Below are 24,242 nucleotides of genomic sequence, written 5' to 3' on the forward strand. Positions count from 1 at the left end.
GTCTGCATGGGTTTCCTCCGGGTGCTCCGGTTTCCTCCCACAGTCCAAAGATGTGCGGGTAGGTGGATCGGCCATGCTAAATTGCCCCTTAGTGTCAGGGTGAACATAGAACATAGAACAGTACAGCACAGTACAGGCCCTTCAGCCCTCGATGTTGTGCCGATCTCGGTCCGAAACCAGGATCAAGCGATCCCACTCCCTATCATTCTGGTGTGCTCCATGTGCCTATCCAATAACCGTTTGAAAGTTCCTAAAGTGTCCGACTCCACTATCACAGCAGGCAGTCCATTCCACACCCCAACCACTCTCTGAGTAAAGAACCTACCTCGGACATCCATCCTATATCTCCCACCATGAACCTTAAAGTTATGCCCCCTAGTAACAGCTACATCCACCCGAGGAAATAGTCTCTGAACGTCCACTCTATCTATCCCCCTCATCATCTTATAAACCTCTATTAAGTTGCCTCTCATCCTCCTCCGCTCCAAAGAGAAAAGCCCTAGCTCCTTCAACCTTTCCTCGTAAGACCTACCCTCCAAACCAGGCAGCATCCTGGTAAATCTCCTCTGCACTCTCTCCAATGCTTCCACATCCTTTTTATAGTGAGGTGACCAGAACTGTACACAATATTCCAAATGTGGTCTCACCAAGGTCCTGTACAGTTGCAGCATAACCTCACGGCTCTTAAACTCAAACCCCCTGTTAATAAACACGAACACACTATAGGCCTTCTTCACGGCCCAATCCACTTGAGTGGCAATCTTCAGAGATCTGTGGATATGGACCCCAAGATCTCTGTTCCTCCACATTCCTCAGAACCCTGCCATTGACCCTGTAATCCGCATTTAAATTTGTCCTACCAAAATGAATCACCTCGCACTTATCAGGGTTAAACTCCATCTGCCATTTTTCGGCCCAACTCTGCATCCTATCAATGTCTCTTTGCAGCCTACAACAGCCCTCCACCTCATCCATGACTCCACCAATCTTGGTGTCATCAGCAAATTTACTGACCCACCCTTCAGCCCCCTCCTCCAAGTCATTGATAAAAATCACAAATAGCAGAGGATCCCTGTGGTACACTGCTGGTAACTGGTCTCCAGTCTGAAAATTTTCCATCCACCACCACCCTCTGTCTTCTATGAGATATGATGTGGAGATGCCGGTGTTGGACTGGGGTAAGCACAGTAAGAAGTCTCACAACACCAGGTTAAAGTCCAACAGGTTTATTTGGTAGGTTTATTTGGTATTTGCTACCAAATAAACCTGTTGGACTTTAACCTGGTGTTGTGAGACTTCTTACTGTTCTATGAGATAGCCAGTTACTTATCCAATCGGCCAAATTTCCCTCTATCCCACACCTCCTTACTTTCTTCATGAGCCCACCATGGGGAACCTTATCAAACACCTTACTAAAATCCATGTATACGACATCAACTGCTCTACCTTCACCTACACACTTAGTTACCTCCTCAAAGAATTCAATCAAATTCGTGAGGCAAGACTTCCCCTTCACGAATCCGTGTTGACTATCTTGGATTAAGCTGCATCTTTCCAAGTGGTCATAAATCCTATCCCTCAGGATAGGATTTATGACCACTTGGAAATATGCTAGGGTGACTAGCAGGGTAAATACGTGGGGTTACAGGGATCGAGCCTGGGTGGAATTGTTGTTGATGCAGGCTCGATGGACCGAATGGCCACTTTCTGCACTGTAGGGATTCTATGAATAAAAACAGTGGGAAGTGAATTTTAATTGTTGTTGACTGGTGAGAAGTGGCAGAAACATATTAGCTGCTTGTTTATGCCGTGCCTGACCTGCTGTTCCATTGACATCTGTAGTGTGGGATGTAACACAAGCAGCTCTCACTACGCAGCAATTACCTTGATTTGATTTATTGTCACATGTATTAGTATACAGTGAAAAGTATTGTTTCTTGGGTGCTACACAGACAAAGCAGACCGTTCATAGAGAAGGAAAGAAGGTGCAGAATGTAGTGTCAGAGTCATAGCCTGGGTGTAGAAAAAGATCAACTTAATGCAATGGTAGGTCCATTCAAAATTCTGATGACAGCAGGGAAGAAGCTGTTCTTCAGTCGGTTGGTATGTGACCTCAGACTTTTGTATATTTTTCCCGACGGAAGAAGGTGGAAGAGAGAACGTCCAGGGTGCGTGGAGTCCTTAATTATGCTGGCTGCTTTGCCGAGGCAACGGGAAGTTTAGACAGAGTCAATGGATGAGAGACTGGTCTGCGTGATGGACTGGGCTACATTCACGACCTTTTGTAGTTTCTTGCTGTCTTGGGCAGAGCAGGAGCCATACCAAGCTGTGATACAACCAGAAAGAATGCTTTCTATGGTGCATCTGTAAAAGTTGGTGAGAGTTGTGGCTGACATGCCAAATTTCCTTAGTCTTCTGAGAAAGTAGAGGCATTGGTGGGCTTTCTTAACTAGAGTGTTGGCATTGGGGGGACCAGGACAAGTTGTTGGTAATCTGGATGCCTAAAAATTTGATGTACTATTGATACATACCTAAAGTGGGAAAGAGCGAATATACACGTGTAAATACACAGAGGCAATAGACTCTTAGATCAGTTCATTACGTAACTTACCACTGGTGTTGTACAGCAACCATTCACAGCCTTACAGTTGAAGCTTGAAACTGCAATGGATATTGCTGCATTGAGCAGTGTCAGCACCAGAAGAATGGCCACACATGAAATTGTAATCTATGATGTGTTAAACAGAAATAAAATAAATTAAATGGAAAAAACATAAAACCATTTCTTATAAACACTCAATATAATTTAACACTCACCTCAGGAGGAACACAGTGAAGTGAATGATAACAATATGGTCGTACATCAAGGTTCGTAGCATAGATTATAACAGCTGGTAAGCAGGAAATGGCACTGATGATGTTCATTGATAAGCAACCTCGGATCTGGATGTTAAAAACAAGACATTAAAGAACATAAGATAAACACAAAAATACTGTGGAAGGGTTGTGACGAAGGGTCATCTAGACTCGAAACGTTGGCTCTATTCTCTCCCCACAGATGCTGTCAGACCTGCTGAGATTTTCCAGTATTTTTCTCTTTTTGTTATTGAAGAACATAAGTGGCACGGCATGAACTCACCTTAGACATCACCTTCCGAACCCACACCCATTATCATCTAGAAGGACAAGGGCAGCGAACACATGGGAACACCACCACCTGAAAATTTCTCTCCAAGTTGCTCACCATCCTGACTTGGAAATATTTCACCATTCCTCATTGTCATTGGGTCAAAATCCTGGAACTCCCTCTCTAACAGCACTGTGGGTGTACCTACACCACATGGACTGCAGTGGTTCAAAATGACAACTCACCATCTTCCCAGTGAAGAATAAAAATGAGAAAACACGGGAAGAGGAAAAGTGAATGCACCAATCAAGCCGACTCCTACTCCAATCTGTTTGACATCTACATTGAATGTATAGAAACCCATTCAATGTCACACTTTAGGAAGGATACCACGGTTTTGGAAAGGGTGCAGCAGAAATTTACTGGAATGGTTCCAGGGATGAGGGACTTCATTTACTCGGATAGACTGTCGAGGTTTTCAATTGGATGAATTGTTTTGAAAGAGTGACAAAGGATAAACTGTTCCCAGCAGCGGCAGAGTCAGTAACCGGAGGACAAAGAGTGAGGGTGAGATGGAAAAGATGCAGAGGTGATATGAGGAAATGTTCTCTTTCAGAATGAGTTGTTGTGATCTAGAATGGTCAGTTTGAAAAAAGATGATGGAAGCAGATGCAATGGGTAGAATTTATTGGAGACTAATGGGAGAGCTAGGAGAATATCCAGGCTTGGGATGACAAGTGGCAAGTAACCTTTGTGTGACACAAGTGCCAGGCAATGGCCATCTCCAACAAAAGAGGATCTAATTATCACCCCTTGACATAAAATGCATACATTCTAGAATGGATAACTGCACAGTAATCAGGAATGAGAATACAAACTGATTCTTTACTCCTGCCAGATACCACATCTAAGTGGTCAGACATGCCAGAGTACATTTTTATATTACTACCCAGGCATCACACTGGGGTTGTGGATTGGCTGTGCCCTGTATACACTGCCCAGTGGTCACTTCCATTCACCGAGTTCCATTGCAGTGTGTGAACCTCGATGGAGGGTATCTCACTCAGGCCACAGTCTGGCCTTTATAACTCAATCTGCAGTTATCCATCAGTGTTCATTCATAGGTTAAAAAAGGATTCATTCCTGTAGTACTTTACTGTAGGATTCTGCACCTGGATAGGGAAAATGGCTGAACATCACAATGATGGAATAGTTTGCATAAGATTTGAAGGAAATTGGTTTTGTGCAGAATGGCATGGTGTATTAAAATCAAGGAGGCTGGCATTTCAGAGAACAACAACAGTGATTATAAAGTGTAGTACAGAAATGAGGGTGGAATAAGTCAGCAGTTTAGGGGAACAGGACTGATAATATTCAGAGCTCATCAATTCACACAGCTTCAAGCCAAATTCACTTACCTGGCAGGGGAGAGTCAATCTGATTCTGGATAGGAGCGAAAGTAACACGGTAGTTGTACTGGGGGGCTTTAACTTTACAAATATTGACTGGAAAAGCTATAGTTCGAGTACTTTAGAGGGGTCGGTTTTTGTCCAGTGTGTGCAGGAAGGCTCCCTGATGCAGTATGTAGATAGACCAACAAGAGGTGAGGCCACATTGGATTTGGTACTGGGTAATGAACCAGGCCAGGTGTTAGATTTGGAGGTAAGTGAGCACTTTGGTGACAGTGACCACAATTCGATTACGTTTACTTTAGCAATGGAAAAGGATAGGAATATACCAAAGGGCAAGAGTTATAGCTGGGGGAAAGGAAATTATGATGCGATTAGGCGAGATTTAGCTGGCATAGGTTGGGGAAGGAAACTGCAGGGGATGGGCACAATGGTAATGTGGAACTTGTTCAAGGAACAGCTACTACGCGTCCTTGATAAATATGTACCTGTCAGGCAGGGAGGAAGCAGATGTAAGAGGGAACTGTGGTTTACTCAGGAGGTTGAATCTCTTGTGAAGAGGAAGAAGGAGATTTATGTTAAGATGAGACGTGAAGGCTCAGTTAGGGTGCTTGAGAGTTACAAGTTAGCCAGGAAGGACCTAAAGAAAGAGTTAAGAAGAGCCAGGAGGGGACATGAGAAGTCTTTGGCAGATAGGATCAAGGAAAACCCGAAAGCTTTCTATAGGTATGTCAGGAGTAAAAGAATGACTCAGGTAAGATTAGGGCCAGTCAAGGACAGGAGTGGGAAGTTGTGCGTGCAGTCTGAAGAGATAGGAGAGGCACTAAATGAATATTTTTCATCGGTATTCACACTGGAGAGGGACAGTGTTGTTGAGGGGAGTACTGAGATGCAGGCTGTTGGACTGGATGGTATTGATGTTCATAAGGAGGAGGTGTTAGCAATTCTGGAAAGGGTAAAAATAGATAAGTCCCCTGGGCCGGATGGGATTTATCCTAGGATTCTCTGGGAGGCTAGAGAGGAGATTGCAGAGCCTTTGGCTTTGATCTTTGTGTCGTCATTGTCTACAGGAGCAGTGCCAGAAGACTGGAGGATAGCAAATGTTGTCCCCTTGTTCAAGAAGGGGAGTAGGGACAACCCTGGTAATTATAGACCGGTGAGCCTTACTTCTGTTGTGGGCAAAGTATTGGAAAGGATTATAAGAGATAGGATTTATAATCACCTAGAAAGGAATAATTTGATTAGGGATAGTCAGCACGGTTTTGTGAAGGGTAGGTCGTGCCTCACAAACCTTATTGAGTTCTTTGAGAAGGTGACCAAAGAGGTGGATGAGGCTAAAGCGGTTGATGTGGTGTATATGGATTTCAGCAAAGCGTTTGATAAGGTTCCCCATGTTAAGCTTTTGCAGAAAATACGGAGGCATGGGATTGAGGGTGACTTAGTGTTTTGGATCAGGAATTGGCGAGCTGTAAGAAAACAAAGGGTGGTGGTTGATGGGAAATATTCATCCTGGAGTTCAGTTACTAGTGGTGTACCGCAAGGATCTGTTTTGGGGCCACTGCTGTTTGGCATTTTTATTAATGACTTGGATGAGGGCGTGGAAGGATGGATTAGTAAATTTGCGGATGACACTAAAGTTGATGGAGTTGTAGACAGTGCGGAGGGAAGTGGCAGGTTACAGAGGGACATAGATAAGCTGCAGAGCTGGGCTGAGTGGTGGCAAATGGAGTTTAATGCGGAAAAGTGTGAGGTGATTCACTTTGGAAGGAGTAACAGGAATACAGAGTACTGGGCTAATGGTAAGATACTTGGTAGTGTGGATGAACAGAGGGATCTGGGTGTCCATGTGCATAGGTCCCTGAAAGTTGGCACCCAGGTTGATAGGGTTGTTAAGAAGGCGTACGGTGTGTTAGCTTTTATTGGTAGAGGGATTGAGTTTCGGAGCCAGGAGGTCATGCTGCAACTGTACAAAACTCTGGTGCGGCCGCATTTGGAGTATTGCGTACAGTTCTGGTCGCCGTATTATAGGAAAGATGTGGAAGTGTTGGAAAGGGTGCAGAGGAGATTTACCAGGATGTTGCCTGGTATGGTGGGAAAATCGTATGAGGAAAGGCTGAGGGGCTTGAGGTTGTTTTCGTTAGAGAGAAGAAGGTTAAGAGGTGACTTAATAGAGGCATACAAGATGATCAGAGGATTAGATAGGGTGGATAGTGAGAGCCTTTTTCCTCGGATGGTGTTGGCTAGCATGAGGGGACATAGCTTTAAATTGAGGGGTGAGAGATATAGGACAGATGTTAGAGGTAGGTTCTTTACTCAGAGAGTAGTAAGGGCGTGGAATGCCCTGCCTGCAGCAGTGGTGGACTCGTCAACGTTGAGAGCGTTCAAGTGGTTATTGGATAAACATATGGATGATATTGGAATAGTGTAGATTAGAGGGGCTTTAGATTGGTACCACTGGTCGGCGCAACATCGAGGGCCGAAGGGCCTGTACTGCGCTGTAATGTTCTATGTTCTATGTTCTAATGATCAGACAGGTTGACCTCCCAGGCTAGGGGAGAGTCAATGATCAGGGTAGACAATGAGGTTCCACTGAGGCATCGCCTGATGTAATCTTTCAAAGCCATCTTGATCTTTGGCCTAAGATGAAGCATCCGATCAAGCTCAGGATGGGATGCAATGCCTCATCTTGTCAGCTTGGATCACCACAGTCACCCTGACTATATGGTAGGTAGAGGAAGAACCCCTCCAGAGACAAACAGGAGAAGAACATCCAGCAGAGGCGGCAGAGAGGCCTCACTGAGGAGCAGTCTGGGAGAAATCATCACAGTCTGACTGTATAGTGGGTTGAGTCAGAACTGGTGACAAGGAGCGGTTAAGCCCGAGAAGCTACATTAGTTTTTCCCTCCTTCCATCCTCCTCTAACCAAAATAAAGGGCACTGTGAGGAGGACAAGCAAGGTGTTGTCTTGCCCTGCTGCAGTAGTAGAGGACACACGAGCTGATTGGTAAGTAGAAAGATCAGGTAAGTATTTAATAATTTTATCACTTGCAGTCTCAGAGGTAATTTCTGTGGTTTATAGTTTGTAAAGCTATATTCAGCAGTAATGAGGAGGTAAGCGTTCTCCAAGGCGGCCTTCACGACACACAACAGCGCAGAGTCGCTGAGCAGAAACTGATAGCCAAGTTCCGCACACATGAGGACGGCCTAAACCGGGATGTTGGATTTATGTCACATTATCAGTAACCCCCACAGCTTGCCTCCTGGACTTGCAGGCTGTCCTGTCTGGAGACAATACACATCTCTTTAACCTGTGCTTAATGCTCCCTCCACCCACATTGTCTGTATCTTTAAGATCTGGCTGGCTGTAGGGATTCGCATTCTAATCAGTATTCTGTAACTTGATTTTTGTGTCTCTGTGCCCTGTTTGAGAGCACATTTCCACTCCATCTGACGAAGGAGCAGCGCTCCGAAAGCTAATGGTGTTTGCTACCAAATAAACCTGTTGGACTTTAACCTGGTGTTGCTAAAACTCTTACTGTGTTCACTCCAGTCCAACGCCGGCATCTCCACATCAGGGTTTAATGTGACAGGAACAAGTAGCAAAATCTTGCTGCTTTATTGCACTGAGCTGAACCACTTTTTGTAAATAAACCATATCAAAACCATTTCTGAGCAAGTACTTACCATACAATGACTTGGATCCTTCTCAACAGCTACAGCAAGTGACCCTGCAATAATAAACTTAAAACATATTCCACATCAGACAGCAAATCTGGAAAAATTGAATAGTGACAGAAATATAGGATTTTTCTAATTTCCTTTCCCTACAAGCTTTTAGTAAAATTAATTTACGGGATGTGTGTGTCGATGGCGAGGCCAGCATTTATTACCCATCCTTAATTGCCCTTGAGAAGGTGGTGGTGAGCCGCTTTCTTGAATCGCTGCAATCCATGTAGTGTAGTTACATCCACAGTGCTGTTAGGGAGGGAGTTCCAGGATTTTGACCCAGCAACAGTGAAGGAATGGCGATATAATTCCAATTCAGGATGGTTTCTTGGAGGGGAACATTCCATTCTCTCCATGTGACATCAGGAAAAAGCGAACACAGACTCATCACAGTGAGTTACCTGGATGTTTTGCTTCTGAGGTGATCACACCCCTTAGGATAGGGTCTTCTGGTCAGGGACAAGGGAGTGTGCCTGCAGCTGAAGCAGGTGTGTCAGTCTTTGCAATTGTCCAACAGGTTTGAGGTGCTTTCAGCTTGCTTGGATGAGAGTGGGAGCTGCAGGGTGGATGAGCTGACTGATCATGGCACTGTGGTACCGGAAGCCATTCAAGTGGGGGAATCACATTAGAAGCAGGGGACAGTATAGTGAGGGTGATTGACACTGTTCACTGCAGCAAGGAGTGAGAAGCCAGATATCTGTTTTGCCTGCCCAGTGCCAGGATTCAGGACATCTGCTCTAGCTTTGAGATGAACTTGCAGTGGTGGGCAGGCAGGAAAATTCCACCCATAATCTCTGCCATTGCCCATCATGAACTTTCAACCTCTCCAACACCTGCACATGGAAGCAGCAGTGTGTACTATTTACGAAATGCACTGCAGAAACTCCTTCGACAGCATCTTCCAATCCTCCGCCCTCCATCAACTATAATGGAAGGGCAGCAGAGGCAATTTCCCCTCCTAGTCACACACTATCCTAACCTGGAACCTGGGCTACATGGTGCCAGGGTCAAAATCCTAAAACTCACTAATAGCACTGTGGGTATTCCTGGGTCACATGCGCTACTGCAGCTCAAGACTGTGGCTCACCACCACATTCTCAAGGCCATTTAGGGATGGGCAATAAATACTGACCTTGCCACCAACACTCACATTCCACGACCAAAATAAAAGAGAAAAGTAACCCATGAAAATATTTGTTTCTCTATTCCAGGGCATTACGAACAGTAATAAACATCATTTATGCTAACTATTTGCCAATGAATGATTGATGCCAGATGTGTCTAATAAACAGCAGCTAGATATAGAGAGCCCAGAACTTTACACTCATCAATAGTACTTACCAGAACTCCAGTCCACCAGGGTGTCCCAATTGCCACTGGCATGTCCAAGTAAGAATGCATTCGCGGAACACTGATTTGTACAATTCCAGTGATTATGGCGATTATACCCGTCACAATCTGCGTTATCTGCAAGAACCAGAAAACTGTGTTTAAATTGAAAAACAAACCTGTTGTCAGTAGTTTTAACTTGCTCCATGGTGTGAAATTGACAGTGCAGATCAGCCGCCCTTTCCATAGAGTCTGATTTTCACCTCCAGTGATTTCCACTTAGAACATAGAACATAGAACAGTACAGCACAGAACAGGCCCTTCGGCCCACGATGTTGTGCCGAGCTTTATCTGAAACCAAGATCAAGCTATCCCACTCCCTATCATCCTGGTGTGCTCCATGTGCCTATCCAATAACCGCTTAAATGTTCCTAAAGTGTCTGACTCCACTATCACTGCAGGCAGTCCATTCCACACCCCAACCACTCTCTGCGTAAAGAACCCACCTCTGATATCCTTCCTGTATCTCCCACCACGAACCCTATAGTTATGCCCCCTTGTAATAGCTCCATCCACCCGAGGAAATAGTCTTTGAACGTTCACTCTATCTATCCCCTTCATCATTTTATAAACCTCTATTAAGTCTCCCCTCAGCCTCCTCCGCTCCAGAGAGAACAACCCTAGCTCCCTCAACCTTTCCTCATAAGACCTACCCTCCAAACCAGGCAGCATCCTGGTAAATCTCCTCTGCACTCTTTCCAGCGCTTCCACATCCTTCTTATAGTGAGGTGACCAGAACTGCACACAATATTCTAAATGTGGTCTCACCAAGGTCCTGTACAGTTGCAGCATAACCCCACGGCTCTTAAACTCCAACCCCCTGTTAATAAAAGCTAACACACTATAGGCCTTCTTCACAGCTCTATCCACCTGAGTGGCAACCTTTAGAGATCTGTGGATATGAACCCCAAGATCTCTCTGTTCCTCCACAGTCTTCAGAACCCTACCTTTGACCCTGTAATCCACATTTTAATTAGTCCTACCAAAATGAATCACCTCACATTTATCAGGGTTAAACTCCATTTGCCATTTTTCAGCCCAGCTTTGCATCCTATCTATGTCTCTTTGCAGCCTACAACAGCCCTCCATCTCATCCACTACTCCACCAATCTTGGTGTCATCAGCAAATTTACTGATCCACCCTTCAGCCTCCTCCTCTAAGTCATTAATAAAAATCACAAAGAGCAGAGGACCAAGCACTGATCCCTGCGGCACTCCGCTAGCAACCTGCCTCCAATCCGAAAATTTTCCATCCACCACCACCCTCTGTCTTCGATCAGACAGCCAGTTACCTATCCAATCGGCCAACTTTCCCTCTATCCCACACCTCCTCAGTTTCATCATAAGCCGACCATGGGGGACCTTATCAAACGCCTTACTAAAATCCATGTATATGACATCAACTGCCCTACCTTCATCAACACACTTCGTTACCTCCTCAAAAAATTCTATCAAATTTGTGAGGCACGACTTGCCCTACTCTCTGCAGTTTATCCAATGAATTCATAACTTGGAATTCTGGAATTTGAAATTGTAATCTTAGGAGTTATTGCAGAAAATGAAAAATGAAAAACAGAATAATTCATAGAATCTACTCTATTTTCGAATTAATTTATTGAATTAATGTCAATACTGCAGCACAACCAGAGATAACTTTACGATATTTGGGTGAAACTCATCTTATGAAAGAAGGATGAATATTATTCTATATCACTGTGACAGATCATTGTCTGTGTGCTGTGTATGAAGTAAGCTCTCGTGGGGATGATAGTACGTCAGTAACAGAATCTGTCTGATTCTCCATCCACTAATATTAATACAAGGAAAATCTAATGGGGACTGGAAGGCATTGAGAATTCATTGACAGACAGGAAATAGAGAGTGGGAATAAATGGGTCTTTTTCCAAGTGGTAGGTCATGAGTAGTTGGGTACCAATGTTTGGGTCACAGCTGTTCATGATATATATAAATGACTTTGCCATCAACAAAAGGCAGCACGGTGGCATAGCGATTAGCACTGCTGCCTCACAGTGCCAGGGATCTGGGTTCAATTCTGGCCTCGGGTCACTGTCTGCTTTGAGTTTGCACCTTCTCCCCGTGTCTGCATGGGTTTCCTCCAAGTGCTCCGATTTCCTTCCACAGCCCAAAGATGTGCGGGTTAGGTTGATTCGCCAAGCTAACTTGACTCTTGTGTCAGGGGATCAATGGGGTAAATATGTGGGGCGACGGGAATAGTACCTGGGTGGGATTGTGGCTGGTGCAGACTCGATGGGCTGGCCTCCTTCTGCACTGTAGGGATTCTATGAATCTATGACCTGGCTGAGGGAACCAAATGTAACATTTCCAAACGTGTTGACAACATGAAACAGGGCGGCAGAGTGGTTAGCACTGCTGCTTCACGGCGCCAGGGACCCGGGTTCGATTCACAGCTTGGGTCACTGTCTGTGTGGAGTTTGCATGTTCTCCCCGTGTCTGCGTGGGTTTCCTCCGGGTGCTCCAGTTTCCTCCCACATTCTGAAAGACGTGCTGGTTAGGTGCATTGACCCGAACAGGCGCCGGACTGTGGCGACTAGGGGAATTTCACAGTAACTTCATTGCAGTGTTAATGTGAGCCTTACTTCTGACTAATAAATAAACTTTACTTTAACTTTAGTTTCTTTCCTGGTGGCGCGAGGTGGCCCACCATTGGCCAGCGGCGAGATCTTCTAGTCCTGCCATTGTCAACGGGGTTTCCCGTTGGACGCACCCCTCACCGCAGGGAAACACACAGCAGGGGTGCGCCATCAGCTGGACCGAAGGTCCCAATGTCGCAAACAGCTTTGGAAATTGCACTTACGCCCAGGGCCTTGAGTTTTCCTTTGAGCATCTCCTGCAGACCAGAATTATTTTGATTGAGCGTTGCAGCTATGGATTGGTTCAGAGGACCGGTTTGCAAGTATTGCACCAGTTGTGGCCCGCTGGACTGTGGTGGTGGGAGTTGGTTTGGTGCAAGGACATCTCCATCAGCCTTCAACATGCCAGCCATTTTCACCACAATTGTCTGAAAAATATAGGAGAATAAATGAGTCCTTTCCCATTTGTAAACCAATCTTCGTTTCCAAATCTCAACTTGCATTTGTTAAGTACAACACAATTCTCAATGAAATACAGTCACGCAGAAACAGAAATATTTCTATTTGTTTCGGAGAAATAAGGACCAGAAAAATTCCACTGTTAGTCTCAGGATTGCAGGGCTGGTGGACAGAGTTATGATGTGAGGGTGTCCACAGAAAATACAGTTAAACAACATTTTTTTACATTTAGAACAGCAAAGCTGTTACCGGGGGAAGAGTAGAACAGAAAACATTCAGAGTTTTTGTTGAAAAGAGAGATGTTCCATCAAATCTGTTCATCTCGCTATCATCTGGAAAGCTACGCGATTTAACCCAATACTAAAAGCAGCAACAGTTTACACTGCATGAGAAGAGTGTGCTGACTGGTTTGCAGGTGGATTCTGATTAATGGAAGCACTGACATGGAGAATGCAGCAGGGAATTCAACTCTTCACTGCCAAGCGTTTGGTTCAACTTCAAACCGGGTTTCAGCTGAAACAAAAGCCTGAGATTTAATAGTTAACGATTCGCCGCTGCAGTCACCATGGCAACATCTCTACCAATCAGTCTGCTCACCATTGAATCAGCACTCTTTTCTCATGCAGTATAAATTGTTGTTCCCTTTACAATTGGTTTATCTTCAATAACTGTCCAAATGAGAGCAAGGCAAAAAACCTCGACAGCATTCCTCTTTCCAGCAATGCTCAATTTCTGCGACAGAGTTATTATTCCTGGAGTAATACTTAAAGCCTAGATGCTGGAAGGGAAGGTTCGATGATCAGTTTCTGCCTCAAAGATTTGCCATTTTATTATCTAACGTAGACCTGAAATTTAGAAAAATAATTTACAAGTTAGAGTCTCACAGCATTAGGAACTGTTCAGAGCTACAGTCCTACATTTTTGTTTTGCTAATTGCCCCCTTCCCGCTTCAACTCCTTGCTGGATTGGATAGAGCGAGGTGGCGGGCGCTGGGTAGAGCGTGGTTGCGCGCGCTGGGTAGAGCCAGGTTGCGGGTGCTGGGTAGAGCAAGGTGGCGGGTGCTGGGTAGAGCAAGGTGGCGGGTGCTGGGTAGAGCGAGGTTGCGGGTGCTGGGTAGAGCGAGGTGGCGGGTGCTGGGTAGAGTGAGGTGGCGGGTGCTGGGTAGAGCGACGTTGCGGGTGCTGGGTAGAGCGACGTTGCGGGTGCTGGGTAGAGCGAGGTGGCGGGTGCTGGGTAGAGCGAGGTGGCGGGTGCTGGGTAGAGCGAGGTTGCGGGCGCTGGGTAGAGCGAGGTGGCGGGTGCTGGGTAGAGCGAGGTTGCGGGTGCTGGGTAGAGCGAGGTTGCGGGCGTTGGGTAGAGCGAGGTTGCGGGCGCTGGGTAGAGCGAGGTGGTGGGTGCTGGGTAGAGCGAGGTGGCGGGTGCTGGGTAGAGCGAGGTGGCGGGTGCTGGGTAGAGCGAGGTGGCGGGTGCTGGGTAGAGCGAGGTGGCGGGTGCTGGGTAGAGCGAGGTGGCGGGTGCTGGGGAGAGCGAGGTGGCGGGTGCTGGGTAGAGCGAGGTGGTGGGTGCTGGGTAGAGCGAGGTGGCGGGTGCTGGGTAGAGCAAGTTGGCGGGTGCTGGGTAGAGCGAGGTGGCGGGTGCTGGGTAGAGCGACGTTGCGGGTGCTGGGTAGAGCGAGGTTGCGGGTGCTGGGTAGAGCGAGGTTGCGGGCGCTGGGTAGAGTGAGGTGGCGGGTGCTGGGTAGAGCGAGGTTGCGGGTGCTGGGTAGAGCCAGGTTGCGGGCGCTGGGTAGAGCGAGGTTGCGGGTGCTGGGTAGAGCGAGGTGGCGGGTGCTGGGTAGAGTGAGGTGGCGGGTGCTGGGTAGAGCCAGGTTGCGGGTGCTGGGTAGAGCCAGGTTGCGGGTGCTGGGTAGAGCCAGGTTGCGGGTGCTGGGTAGAGCCAGGTTGCGGGTGCTGGGTAGAGCCAGGTTGCGGGTGCTGGGTAGAGCCAGGTTGCGGGTGCTGGGTAGAGCGAGGTTGCGGGCGCTGGGGAGGGCGAGGTTGCGGGCGTTGGGTAGAGCGAGGTTGCGGGCGTTGGGTAGAGCGAGGTTGCGGGTGCTGGGTAGAGCGAGGTTGCGGGTGCTGGGTAGAGCGAGGTTGCGGGTGCTGGGTAGAGCGAGGTTGCGGGTGCTGGGTAGCGCGAGGTTGCGGGTGCTGGGTAGATCGAGGTGGCGGGTGCTGGGTAGAGCGAGGTGGCGGGTGCTGGGTAGAGCGAGGTTGCGGGTGCTGGGTAGAGCGAGGTGGCGGGTGCTGGGTAGAGCGAGGTGGCGGGTGCTGGGTAGAGCGAGGTGGCGGGTGCTGGGTAGAGCGAGGTTGCGGGTGCTGGGGAGGGCGACGTTGCGGGCGCTGGGTAGAACGAGGTTGCGGGTGCTGGGTAGAACGAGGTTGCGGGTGCTGGGTAGAGCGAGGTTGCGGGTGCTGGGTAGAGCGAGGTGGCGGGTGCTGGGTAGAGCGAGGTTGCGGGCGTTGGGTAGAGCCAGGTTGCGGGCGTTGGGTAGAGCGAGGTTGCGGGCGCTGGGTAGAGCGAGGTTGCGGGCGCTGGGTAGAGCCAGGTTGCGGGTGCTGGGGAGGGCGAGGTTGCGGGCGCTGGGTAGAGCGAGGTGGCGGGCGTTGGGTAGAGCCAGGTTGCGGGCGTTGGGTAGAGCGAGGTTGCGGGCGCTGGGGAGGGCGAGGTTGCGGGCGTTGGGTAGAGCCAGGTTGCGGGCGCTGGGTAGAGCGAGGTGGCGGGCGCTGGGTAGAGCGAGGTTGCGGGCGCTGGGTAGAGCGAGGTTGTGGGTGCGGGGTAGAGCGAGGTTGCGGGTGCTGGGTAGAGCGAGTTTGCGGGCGTTGGGTAGAGCCAGGTTGCGGGTGCTGGGTAGAGCGAGGTTGCGGGCGCTGGGTAGAGCGAGGTTGCGGGCGCTGGGTAGAGCGAGGTTGCGGGCGCTGGGGAGGGCGAGGTTGCGGGCGCTGGGGAGGGCGAGGTTGCGGGCGCTGGGTAGAGCGACGTTGCGGGCGCTGGGTAGAGCGAGGTTGCGGGTGCTGGGTAGAGCGAGGTGGCGGGTGCTGGGTAGAGCGAGGTTGCGGGTGCTGGGTAGAGCGAGGTGGCGGGTGCTGGGTAGAGCGAGGTGGCGGGCGCTGGGTAGAGCGAGGTTGCGGGCGTTGGGTAGAGCGAGGTTGCGGGCGCTGGGTAGAGCCAGGTTGCGGGCGCTGGGTAGAGCCAGGTTGCGGGTGCTGGGTAGAGCCAGGTTGCGGGCGTTGGGTAGAGCGAGGTTGCGGGTGCTGGGTAGAGCGAGGTTGCGGGCGTTGGGTAGAGCCAGGTTGCGGGCGCTGGGTAGAGCGAGGTTGCGGGCGCTGGGTAGAGCGAGGTTGTGGGTGCGGGGTAGAGCGAGGTTGCGGGTGCTGGGTAGAGCGAGGTTGCGGGCGTTGGGTAGAGCCAGGTTGCGGGTGCTGGGTAGAGCGAGGTTGCGGGCGCTGGGTAGAGCGAGGTTGCGGGCGCTGGGTAGAGCGAGGTTGCGGGCGCTGGGGAGGGCGAGGTTGCGGGCGCTGGGGAGGGCGAGGTTGCGGGCGCTGGGGAGAGCGACGTTGCGGGCGCTGGGTAGAGCGAGGTTGCGGGTGCTGGGTAGAGCGAGGTGGCGGGTGCTGGGTAGAGCGAGGTTGCGGGTGCTGGGTAGAGCGAGGTGGCGGGTGCTGGGTAGAGCGAGGTGGCGGGCGCTGGGTAGAGCGAGGTTGCGGGCGTTGGGTAGAGCCAGGTTGCGGGCGCTGGGTAGAGCCAGGTTGCGGGCGCTGGGTAGAGCCAGGTTGCGGGTGCTGGGTAGAGCCAGGTTGCGGGCGTTGGGTAGAGCGAGGTTGCGGGTGCTGGGTAGAGCCAGGTTGCGGGCGTTGGGTAGAGCGAGGTTGCGGGTGCTGGGGAGAGCGAGGTTGCGGGCGTTGGGTAGAGCCAGGTTGCGGGCGCTGGGTAGAGCGAGGTTGCGGGTGCTGGGTAGAGCCAGGTTGCGGGCGCTGGGTAGAGCGAGGTTGCGGGTGCTGGGTAGAGCCAGGTTGCGGGCGCTGGGTAGAGCGAGGTTGCGGGTGCTGGTTAGAGCCAGGTTGCGGGCGCTGGGTAGAGCGAGGTTGCGGGTGCTGGGTAGAGCCAGGTTGCGGGCGCTGGGGAGGGCGAGGTTGCGGGTGCTGGGTAGAGCGAGGTGGCGGGTGCTGGGTAGAGCGAGGTGGCGGGCGCTGGGTAGAGTGAGGTGGCGGGTGCTGGGTAGAGCGAGGTTGCGGGCGCTGGGTAGAGCGAGGTTGCGGGCGCTGGGTAGAGCGAGGTGGCAGGCGCTGGGTAGAGCGAGGTTGCGGGCGCTGGGTAGAGCCAGGTTGCGGGCGCTGGGTAGAGCGAGGTGGCGGGCGCTGGGTAGAGCGAGGTTGCGGGCGCTGGGGAGGGCGAGGTTGCGGGCGCTGGGTAGAGCGAGGTTGCGGGCGCTGGGGAGGGCGAGGTTGCGGGCGCTGGGTAGAGCGAGGTTGCGGGTGCTGGGTAGAGCCAGGTTGCGGGCGCTGGGGAGGGCGAGGTTGCGGGCGCTGAGTAGAGCGAGGTTGCGGGCGCTGGGTAGAGCGAGGTTGCGGGTGCTGGGTAGTGCGAGGTTGCGGGTGCTGGGTAGAGCCAGGTTGCGGGCGCTGGAGAGGGCGAGGTTGCGGGTGCTGGGTAGAGCGAGGTGGCGGGTGCTGGGTAGAGCGAGGTGGCGGGCGCTGGGTAGAGTGAGGTGGCGGGTGCTGGGTAGAGCGAGGTGGCGGGCGCTGGGTAGAGCGAGGTTGCGGGCACTGGATAGAGTGAGGTGGCGGGCGCTGGGTAGAGCGAGGTTGCGGGTGCTGGGTAGAGCGAGGTTGCGGGCGCTGGGTAGAGCGAGGTGGCGGGCGCTGGGTAGAGCGAGGTGGCGGGCGCTGGGTAGAGCCAGTTTGCGGGCGCTGGGGAGGGCGAGGTTGCGGGTGCTGGGTAGAGCGGGGTTGCGGGTGCTGGGTAGAGCCAGGTTGCGGGCGCTGGGTAGAGCCAGGTTGCGGGCGCTGGGTAGAGCGAGGTGGCGGGTGCTGGGTAGAGCCAGGTTGCGGGCGCTGGGGAGGGCGAGGTTGCGGGCGCTGGGAAGAGCGAGGTTGCGGGCGCTGGGTAGAGCGAGGTTGCGGGCGCTGGGTAGAGCCAGGTTGCGGGCGCTGGGGAGGGCGAGGTTGCGGGCGCTGGGTAGAGCGAGGTTGCGGGCGCTGGGTAGAGTGAGGTGGCGGGTGCTGGGTAGAGCGAGGTTGCGGGCGCTGGGTAGAGCCAGGTTGCGGGCGCTGGGGAGAGCGAGGTTGCGGGTGCTGGGTAGAGCGAGGTTGCGGGCGCTCGGTAGAGCGAGGTGGCGGGTGCTGGGTAGAGTGAGGTGGCGGGCGCTGGGTAGAGCCAGGTTGCGGGCGCTGGGTAGAGCCAGGTTGCGGGTGCTGGGTAGAGCCAGGTTGCGGGTGCTGGGGAGAGCGAGGTGGCGGGTGCTGGGGAGAGCGAGGTTGCGGGTGCTGGGGAGAGCGAGGTTGCGGGCGCTGGGTAGAGCGAGGTTGCGGGCGCTGGGTAGAGCGAGGTGGCGGGCGCCGGGTAGAGCGAGGTTGCGGGCGCTGGGTAGAGCGAGGTTGCGGGTGCTGGGTAGAGCGAGGTTGCGGGCGCTGGGTAGAGTGAGGTGGCGGGCGCTGGGTAGAGTGAGGTGGCGGGCGCTGGGTAGAGCGAGGTGGCGGGCGCTGGGTAGAGTGAGGTGGCGGGCGCTGGGTAGAGCGAGGTGGCGGGCGCTGGGTAGAGCGAGGTTGCGGGCGCTGGGTAGAGCGAGGTGGCGGGCGCTGGGTAGAGCGAGGTTGCGGGCGCTGGGTAGAGCGAGGTTGCGGGTGCTGGGTAGAGCGAGGTTGCGGGTGCTGGGTAGAGCGAGGTGGCGGGCGGTTTACCTGACCTTCCCCTAATTGTATAATGATTATTTCGCAGTTGGGAATAACCTTTCTGTTTCTACCCTTTCAAATCTCCTGAACGTTTTAAACACCTTGTACAGATTACCCTCCAATCTCTTATCAGCAGAGATTAATTGTGCAACCTTTCCTCAGAATTTAGTCTCTTTAAGTCCAGCATCTTTGTGGTGAGTCTGTACAATGGCCTTTCCAAGCTAATGTATCATTGCTGTGCTGCTATGTCCAGACTGAATGCTCCATTCCAGACGGTGTCTGGTCAAGGCTTTGTACAGCTGGACAATCATTTCCTCCTAGTTTTATTCCAGGCCTGGGAGGTAAAGACCATCATTCCATTCACCAGTTTGATTGCGTGTTTGTATTTGTTCAATGCCGTTTCAAGACTTGACTTGTGTAGATAGATTCCCGAATCCCTTGGCTCATTTACAGTTCCAGTTTCTCACCATTTAGAAAATACTCAATTTATTTTCCATGTGTTCAGAGTGAATGACCTCACACTTTCCCACATCGAATTCTATTTTCCAGAGATTTGCTCACTCACTCAATCTGTTCATGTCCCTTTGCAACTTCCTGTTCCAATCTTCATCACTTTGTGGATTCAGAATCAGTTCCCCTCCTAAATCGCTACAATCTGTAAATGCAGATACACAGCTCTCTGTTCAATCATTCAAGTCATTACTGAACATGGTGAAAAACCAGGATGCCGGAATCATTCCTGGGCAACACTAGTTATCAGATTGTGCCAGAGTAATTACCTTTCTCTTAATCCCAGTCTCTGTCTCTCCACAACCTATTTCCCAACTAAATCTAAATGTTACCTCTAATTCTGTGCACTCTCACTTTTACGAATGATGTTTCACCTTGTCTAATACAATCTTGAAACTCTAGATAGTTAACAGGCACAGACACTTTCGTCTCTGCTTTCTTAGTGATCATGATGTGGAGATGCCAGCGTTGGACTGGGGTAAACACAGTAGGAAGTCTCACAACACCAGGTTAAAGTCCAACAGGTTTATTTGGTAGCACAAGCCACTAGCTTTCGGAGTGCTGCTCCTTCATCAGGTGAGTGGGACTTCAGTTCATATAAAGACACAAACTCAATTTACAAAATAATGGTTGGAATGCGAGTCTTTACAGGTAATCAAGTCTGAAAGGTACAGACAATGTGAGTAGAGAGAGGGTTAAGCACAGGCTAAAGAGATTTGTATTGTCTCCAGCCAGGACAGTTAGTGAGATTTTGCAAGCCCAGGCAAGTCATGGGGGCCACAGACAGTGCGACACGAACCCAAGATCCACACTTCGGCAGTCGTGGGCGTTCAACCTCTGGTCTTCGGGTGGGCGTTCTCCAGGGCGGCCTTCACGGCGCGCGACGGCGTGGGGTTGCTGGGCGGAGACTGGTGGCCGGGTTCCGCGCACATGAGGACGGCCTCGGCCGGGATCTTGGGTTCGTGTCTCATTTTGTAAATAGAGTTTGTGTCTTTATATGCCCTGTTTGTGAACTGAACTCCCACTCACCTGACGAAGGAGCAGCGCTCCAAAAGCTAGTGGCTTGTGCTACCAAATAAACCTGTTGGACTTTAACCTGGTATTGAGAGACTTCTTACTGTTCTTAGTGATCGCCACAAAATCACCACAATCAAAAAAATTAGTCAGACCTGATTTACCAGTAACACAACAATGCCGTCTCTCTCTGATTGACCCACATTTAAGTGTTCAATCACTCTATCCTTGATGTGGAGTTGCCGTCGTTGGACTGGGGTAGGCACAGTAAGTAGTCCAACAGGTTTATTTGGTACCACCAAATAAATCTGTTGGACTTTAACCTGGTGTTGTGAGACTACTTACTGTGTCTATCCTTGATGATAGATTCTCGTATCCTCCCACAATTGCAAACTGACAGCTCTCTCATTTTGTGCGTTCTCTCTCTCTCTCTCATTCTCCCTAAACAATAGAATGACATTAGCACATTTCTCAATGGCCAACATAATTCTTGAATCAAGAAAACTTTGGAAGATTATGACTAATGTTTCTGTTATTGCCTCACCTTTTAATATTCTCCGTTGTGAAGAACACATAAAGACACTACAAAGAACCATAGAATCCCTACAGTGCAGAAGGAGGCCATTTGGTCTATCGAGTCTGCACTGACTCTCTGACTGAGCAACTTACCCAGGCCCATCCCTTGCCTTACACACTTACCACGGCTAATCCACCTAACCTACACATCTTGGGACTGTGGGAGGAAACTGGAGCACTGGGAGAAAACCGACGCAGACACAGGGAGAACATGCGGACTCAACACAGACAGACACCCAAGACTGGAATCGAACCTGGGTCCCTGTGGGCAAATATGACATTATCCATTTTGCCAGCAAGAAAATAAAGCACATTATCTAAATGATGAGAGCTCTGAGATGCAGAGGGTTCTGGGTGTCCTAGTGCATGCAAATATGTACAGCTACAGCAAGGAGTTAGGAAAGCTGAATTGAACATTAACGTTTATTGTGAGGGGAATGGAATATAAAAGGAGGAAGGTTATGTTTTAGTTGTACAGTGTGCAGTATTGTGAATAAATTTTGTCCATTGCCATGATATTATTTACACATTAATCTCATTGATTTATTTTAGATTCCCGTCTCTCATGGGTATTTTATTCTGTTACTGTCAGGTGAAAATGATTGCAAAGAATTCTATTAATAAATCAGCCACTATATTTTATATTGTATCTTTGTGTCAGCCTAAGATAGGCCTGAGGATTTTCCTCTTCGTCTTCATATATTTGTGTATAAAAAGCGATATTTCACCGGGGAGAGTGGGGCTGTAAAGAGCAAGGCTTCAGCCTGAACAGCGAGGTATAAAAGAGCAGGACTACACTGTAAGGAGCGGCGTATAAAGCGTGGTACGTCAGTGAAGATAATGTGACATAAAGAGCAAGGAAAGATTGCAATGTTAACACCAAGGGAGTGTGAGAGGAGTGGGGTCATGGCCAGTGAGATAAACATGATGTGGAAACGCCCAGTACTTCCCCGGAGCGGAGAAGCTATGACATCTTCTCCGGAGCCTTCAGCATGCCATCGATGAAGACGAAGATCTCGCCAAGGCCATCCCCACACCCCCACTTCTTGCCTTCAAACAACCGCACAACCTCAAAAAGACAATTGTCCACAGCAAACTACCCAGCCTTCAGGAGAACAGTGACCACGACACCACACAACCCTGCCACAGCAACCTCTGCAAGGCATGCCGGATCATCGACACGGATGCCATCATCTCACGTGAGAACACCATCCACCAGATACACGGTATATACTCTTGCAACTCAGCCAACGTTGTCTGATACGCTGCAGGAAAGGATGTCCAGAGGCATGGTACATTGGGGAGACCATGCAGACGCTATGACAACGAATGAATGAACACCGCTCGACAATCACCAGGCAAGACTGTTCTCTTCCTGTTGGGGAGCACTTCAGCAGTCACGGGCATTCATCCTCTGATCTTCGGGTAACCGTTTTCCAAGGCAGCCTTCACGACACACAACAACGCAGAATCGCTGAGCAGTAACTGATAGCCAAGTTCCGCACACATGAGGACGGCCTCAACCGGGATCTTGGGTTCATGTCACACTATCTGTAGCCCCCACGACTTGCCTGGGCTTGCAAAATCTCACTAACTGTCCTGGCTGGAGGCAATACACATCTCTTTAACCTATGCTTAACCCTCTCTTCACTCACATTGTCTGTACCTTTAAACCTCGCATTCCAACCATTATCTTGTAAATTGAGCTTGTGTCTTTATATGCCCTGTTTGTGAACACGACTCGCGCTCACCTGATGAAGGAGAAGCACTTCCAAAGCTTGTGGCTCGTGCTACCAAATTAACCTGTTGTGAGACTTCTTATAGTGAGATAATCAGCAGGGCTCTTCACAACCAGACAGTGCAAGATAAGCAGCAAGGCAATAAACAGGAAGGGAATGCAAGAACAACAGTGCCATTAACAGTGAGTGTGAAAGGAGTGGGTCAATTAACAGAGTGCAAGAAAGGAACAGTCCGGAAGAGCAGGGAACCCAGGGTGGAGCAGTGCGGAGGGTGGAGCAGTGCGGGGGGTGGGGGGGGAGGGGCAGTGTGGAGCAGTGTGGGGGGGAGCACGGGGAACCCAGTGTGGAGCAGTGCGGGGGGAGTGTGGGGAACCCAGTGTGGAGCAGTGCAGGGGGAGTGTGGGGAACCCAGAGTGGAGCAGTGCGGGGGGAGTGTGGGGAACCCAGTGTGGAGCAGTGTGGGGGGAGCGCGGGGAACCCAGTGTGGAGCAGTGCGGGGGGAATGTGGGGAACCCAGTGTGGAGCAGTGCAGGGGGAGTGTGGGGAACCCAGTGTGGAGCAGTGCGGGGGGAGCGCGGGGAACCCAGTGTGGAGTAGTGCGGGGGAGTGTGGGGAACCCAGTGTGGAGCAGTGCAGGGGGAGCGCGGGGAACCCAGTGTGGAGTAGTGCGGGGGGAGTGTGGGGAACCCAGTGTGGAGCAGTGTGGGGGGAGGGCGGGGAACCCAGTGTGGAGCAGTGCGGGGGGAGCGTGGGGAACCCAGTGTGGAGCAGTGCAGGGGGAGTGTGGGGAACCCAGTGTGGAGCAGTGCGGGCGCGGGGGGGGGGGGCGGGGGGGAGCAGTGTGGAGCAGTGCAGGAGAGCAGGGAACCCATTGTGGAGCAGTGCGGAGGGAGTGTGGGGAACCCAGTGTGGAGCAGTGCGGGGGGAATGTGGGGAACCCAGTGTGGAGCAGTGCAGGTAGAGCGTGGGGAACCCAGCGTGGAGCAGCACAGAGGGGCGGGGGGAGGGGGGGAACCTGTTCAACAGGGACGGGTTACATCTGAACTCGAGGGGGACTAACATCCTGGCGGGGAGATTTGCTAGAGCCACTCGGGAGAGTTTAAACTAGTTTGGCAGGGGGGTGGGACCCAAAGCAGTAGGGAGATAGAAGAGAAGTTTGAGGACAGCACAGAAGTTAAAGAGAGCACATTAAGTAGTAAAGGCAGTGTCAGTAATCCTAGTACCAGACGGATCAAGCAAAAGCAAGACAGAGAGCAAGGGAAGTCCAGATTAAACTGCATTTATTTCAATGCAAGAGGCCTTACGGGCAAGGCAGATGAACTCAGGGCATGGATGGGTACGTGGGACTGAGATATTAGAGCAATTACTGAAACATGGCTAAGGGATGGACAGGACTGGCAGCTTAATGTTCCAGGGTACAGATGCTATAGGAAAGATAGAACAGGAGGTAAGAGAGGAGGGGGAGTTGCACTTTTGATTTGGGAAAGCATCACGGCCATACTGAGAGGGGATATATCCAAGGGTTCGCCACTGAGTCTATATGGGTCGAACTGAGAAATAAGAAGGGGGAAATCACTTTGATAGGGTTGTACTATAGGCCCCCAAATAGTTGGCGGGAAATTGAGGAGCAAATATGCAAGGAGATTACAGAAAGCTCCAAGAAAAATAGGGTGGTAATAGTCAGAGATTTTAACTTTCCCAACATTGACTGGGACAGCCATAGTATTAGAGGCTTGGATGGAGAGAAATTT

At 50.8% G+C, this 24,242-nt stretch overlaps 1 protein-coding gene across 3 annotated transcripts in view; it reads right to left on the reverse strand.

The window, feature by feature from the left end:
• LOC144486546 (membrane-spanning 4-domains subfamily A member 8-like) overlaps positions 1 to 24,242 on the reverse strand; it is a 75,029-nt gene that overhangs the window by 4,180 nt on the left and 46,607 nt on the right. For all 3 annotated transcript variants that reach the window (XM_078204605.1, XM_078204613.1, XM_078204600.1), the window contains 5 exons: positions 12,488 to 12,691; positions 9,604 to 9,729; positions 8,221 to 8,277; positions 2,818 to 2,943; positions 2,612 to 2,728 (listed from right to left, as the gene is read on the reverse strand). In XM_078204605.1, coding sequence (XP_078060731.1) covers positions 2,612 to 2,728; positions 2,818 to 2,943; positions 8,221 to 8,277; positions 9,604 to 9,729; positions 12,488 to 12,676 — 615 coding nt within the window. In that variant the 5' untranslated portion in view covers positions 12,677 to 12,691. The remainder of the gene's footprint in view (positions 1 to 2,611; positions 2,729 to 2,817; positions 2,944 to 8,220; positions 8,278 to 9,603; positions 9,730 to 12,487; positions 12,692 to 24,242) is intronic.

The sequence above is a fragment of the Mustelus asterias genome, chromosome 3 (assembly GCF_964213995.1).
Source record: "Mustelus asterias chromosome 3, sMusAst1.hap1.1, whole genome shotgun sequence".
NCBI classification, from domain to species: Eukaryota; Metazoa; Chordata; class Chondrichthyes; order Carcharhiniformes; family Triakidae; genus Mustelus; species Mustelus asterias.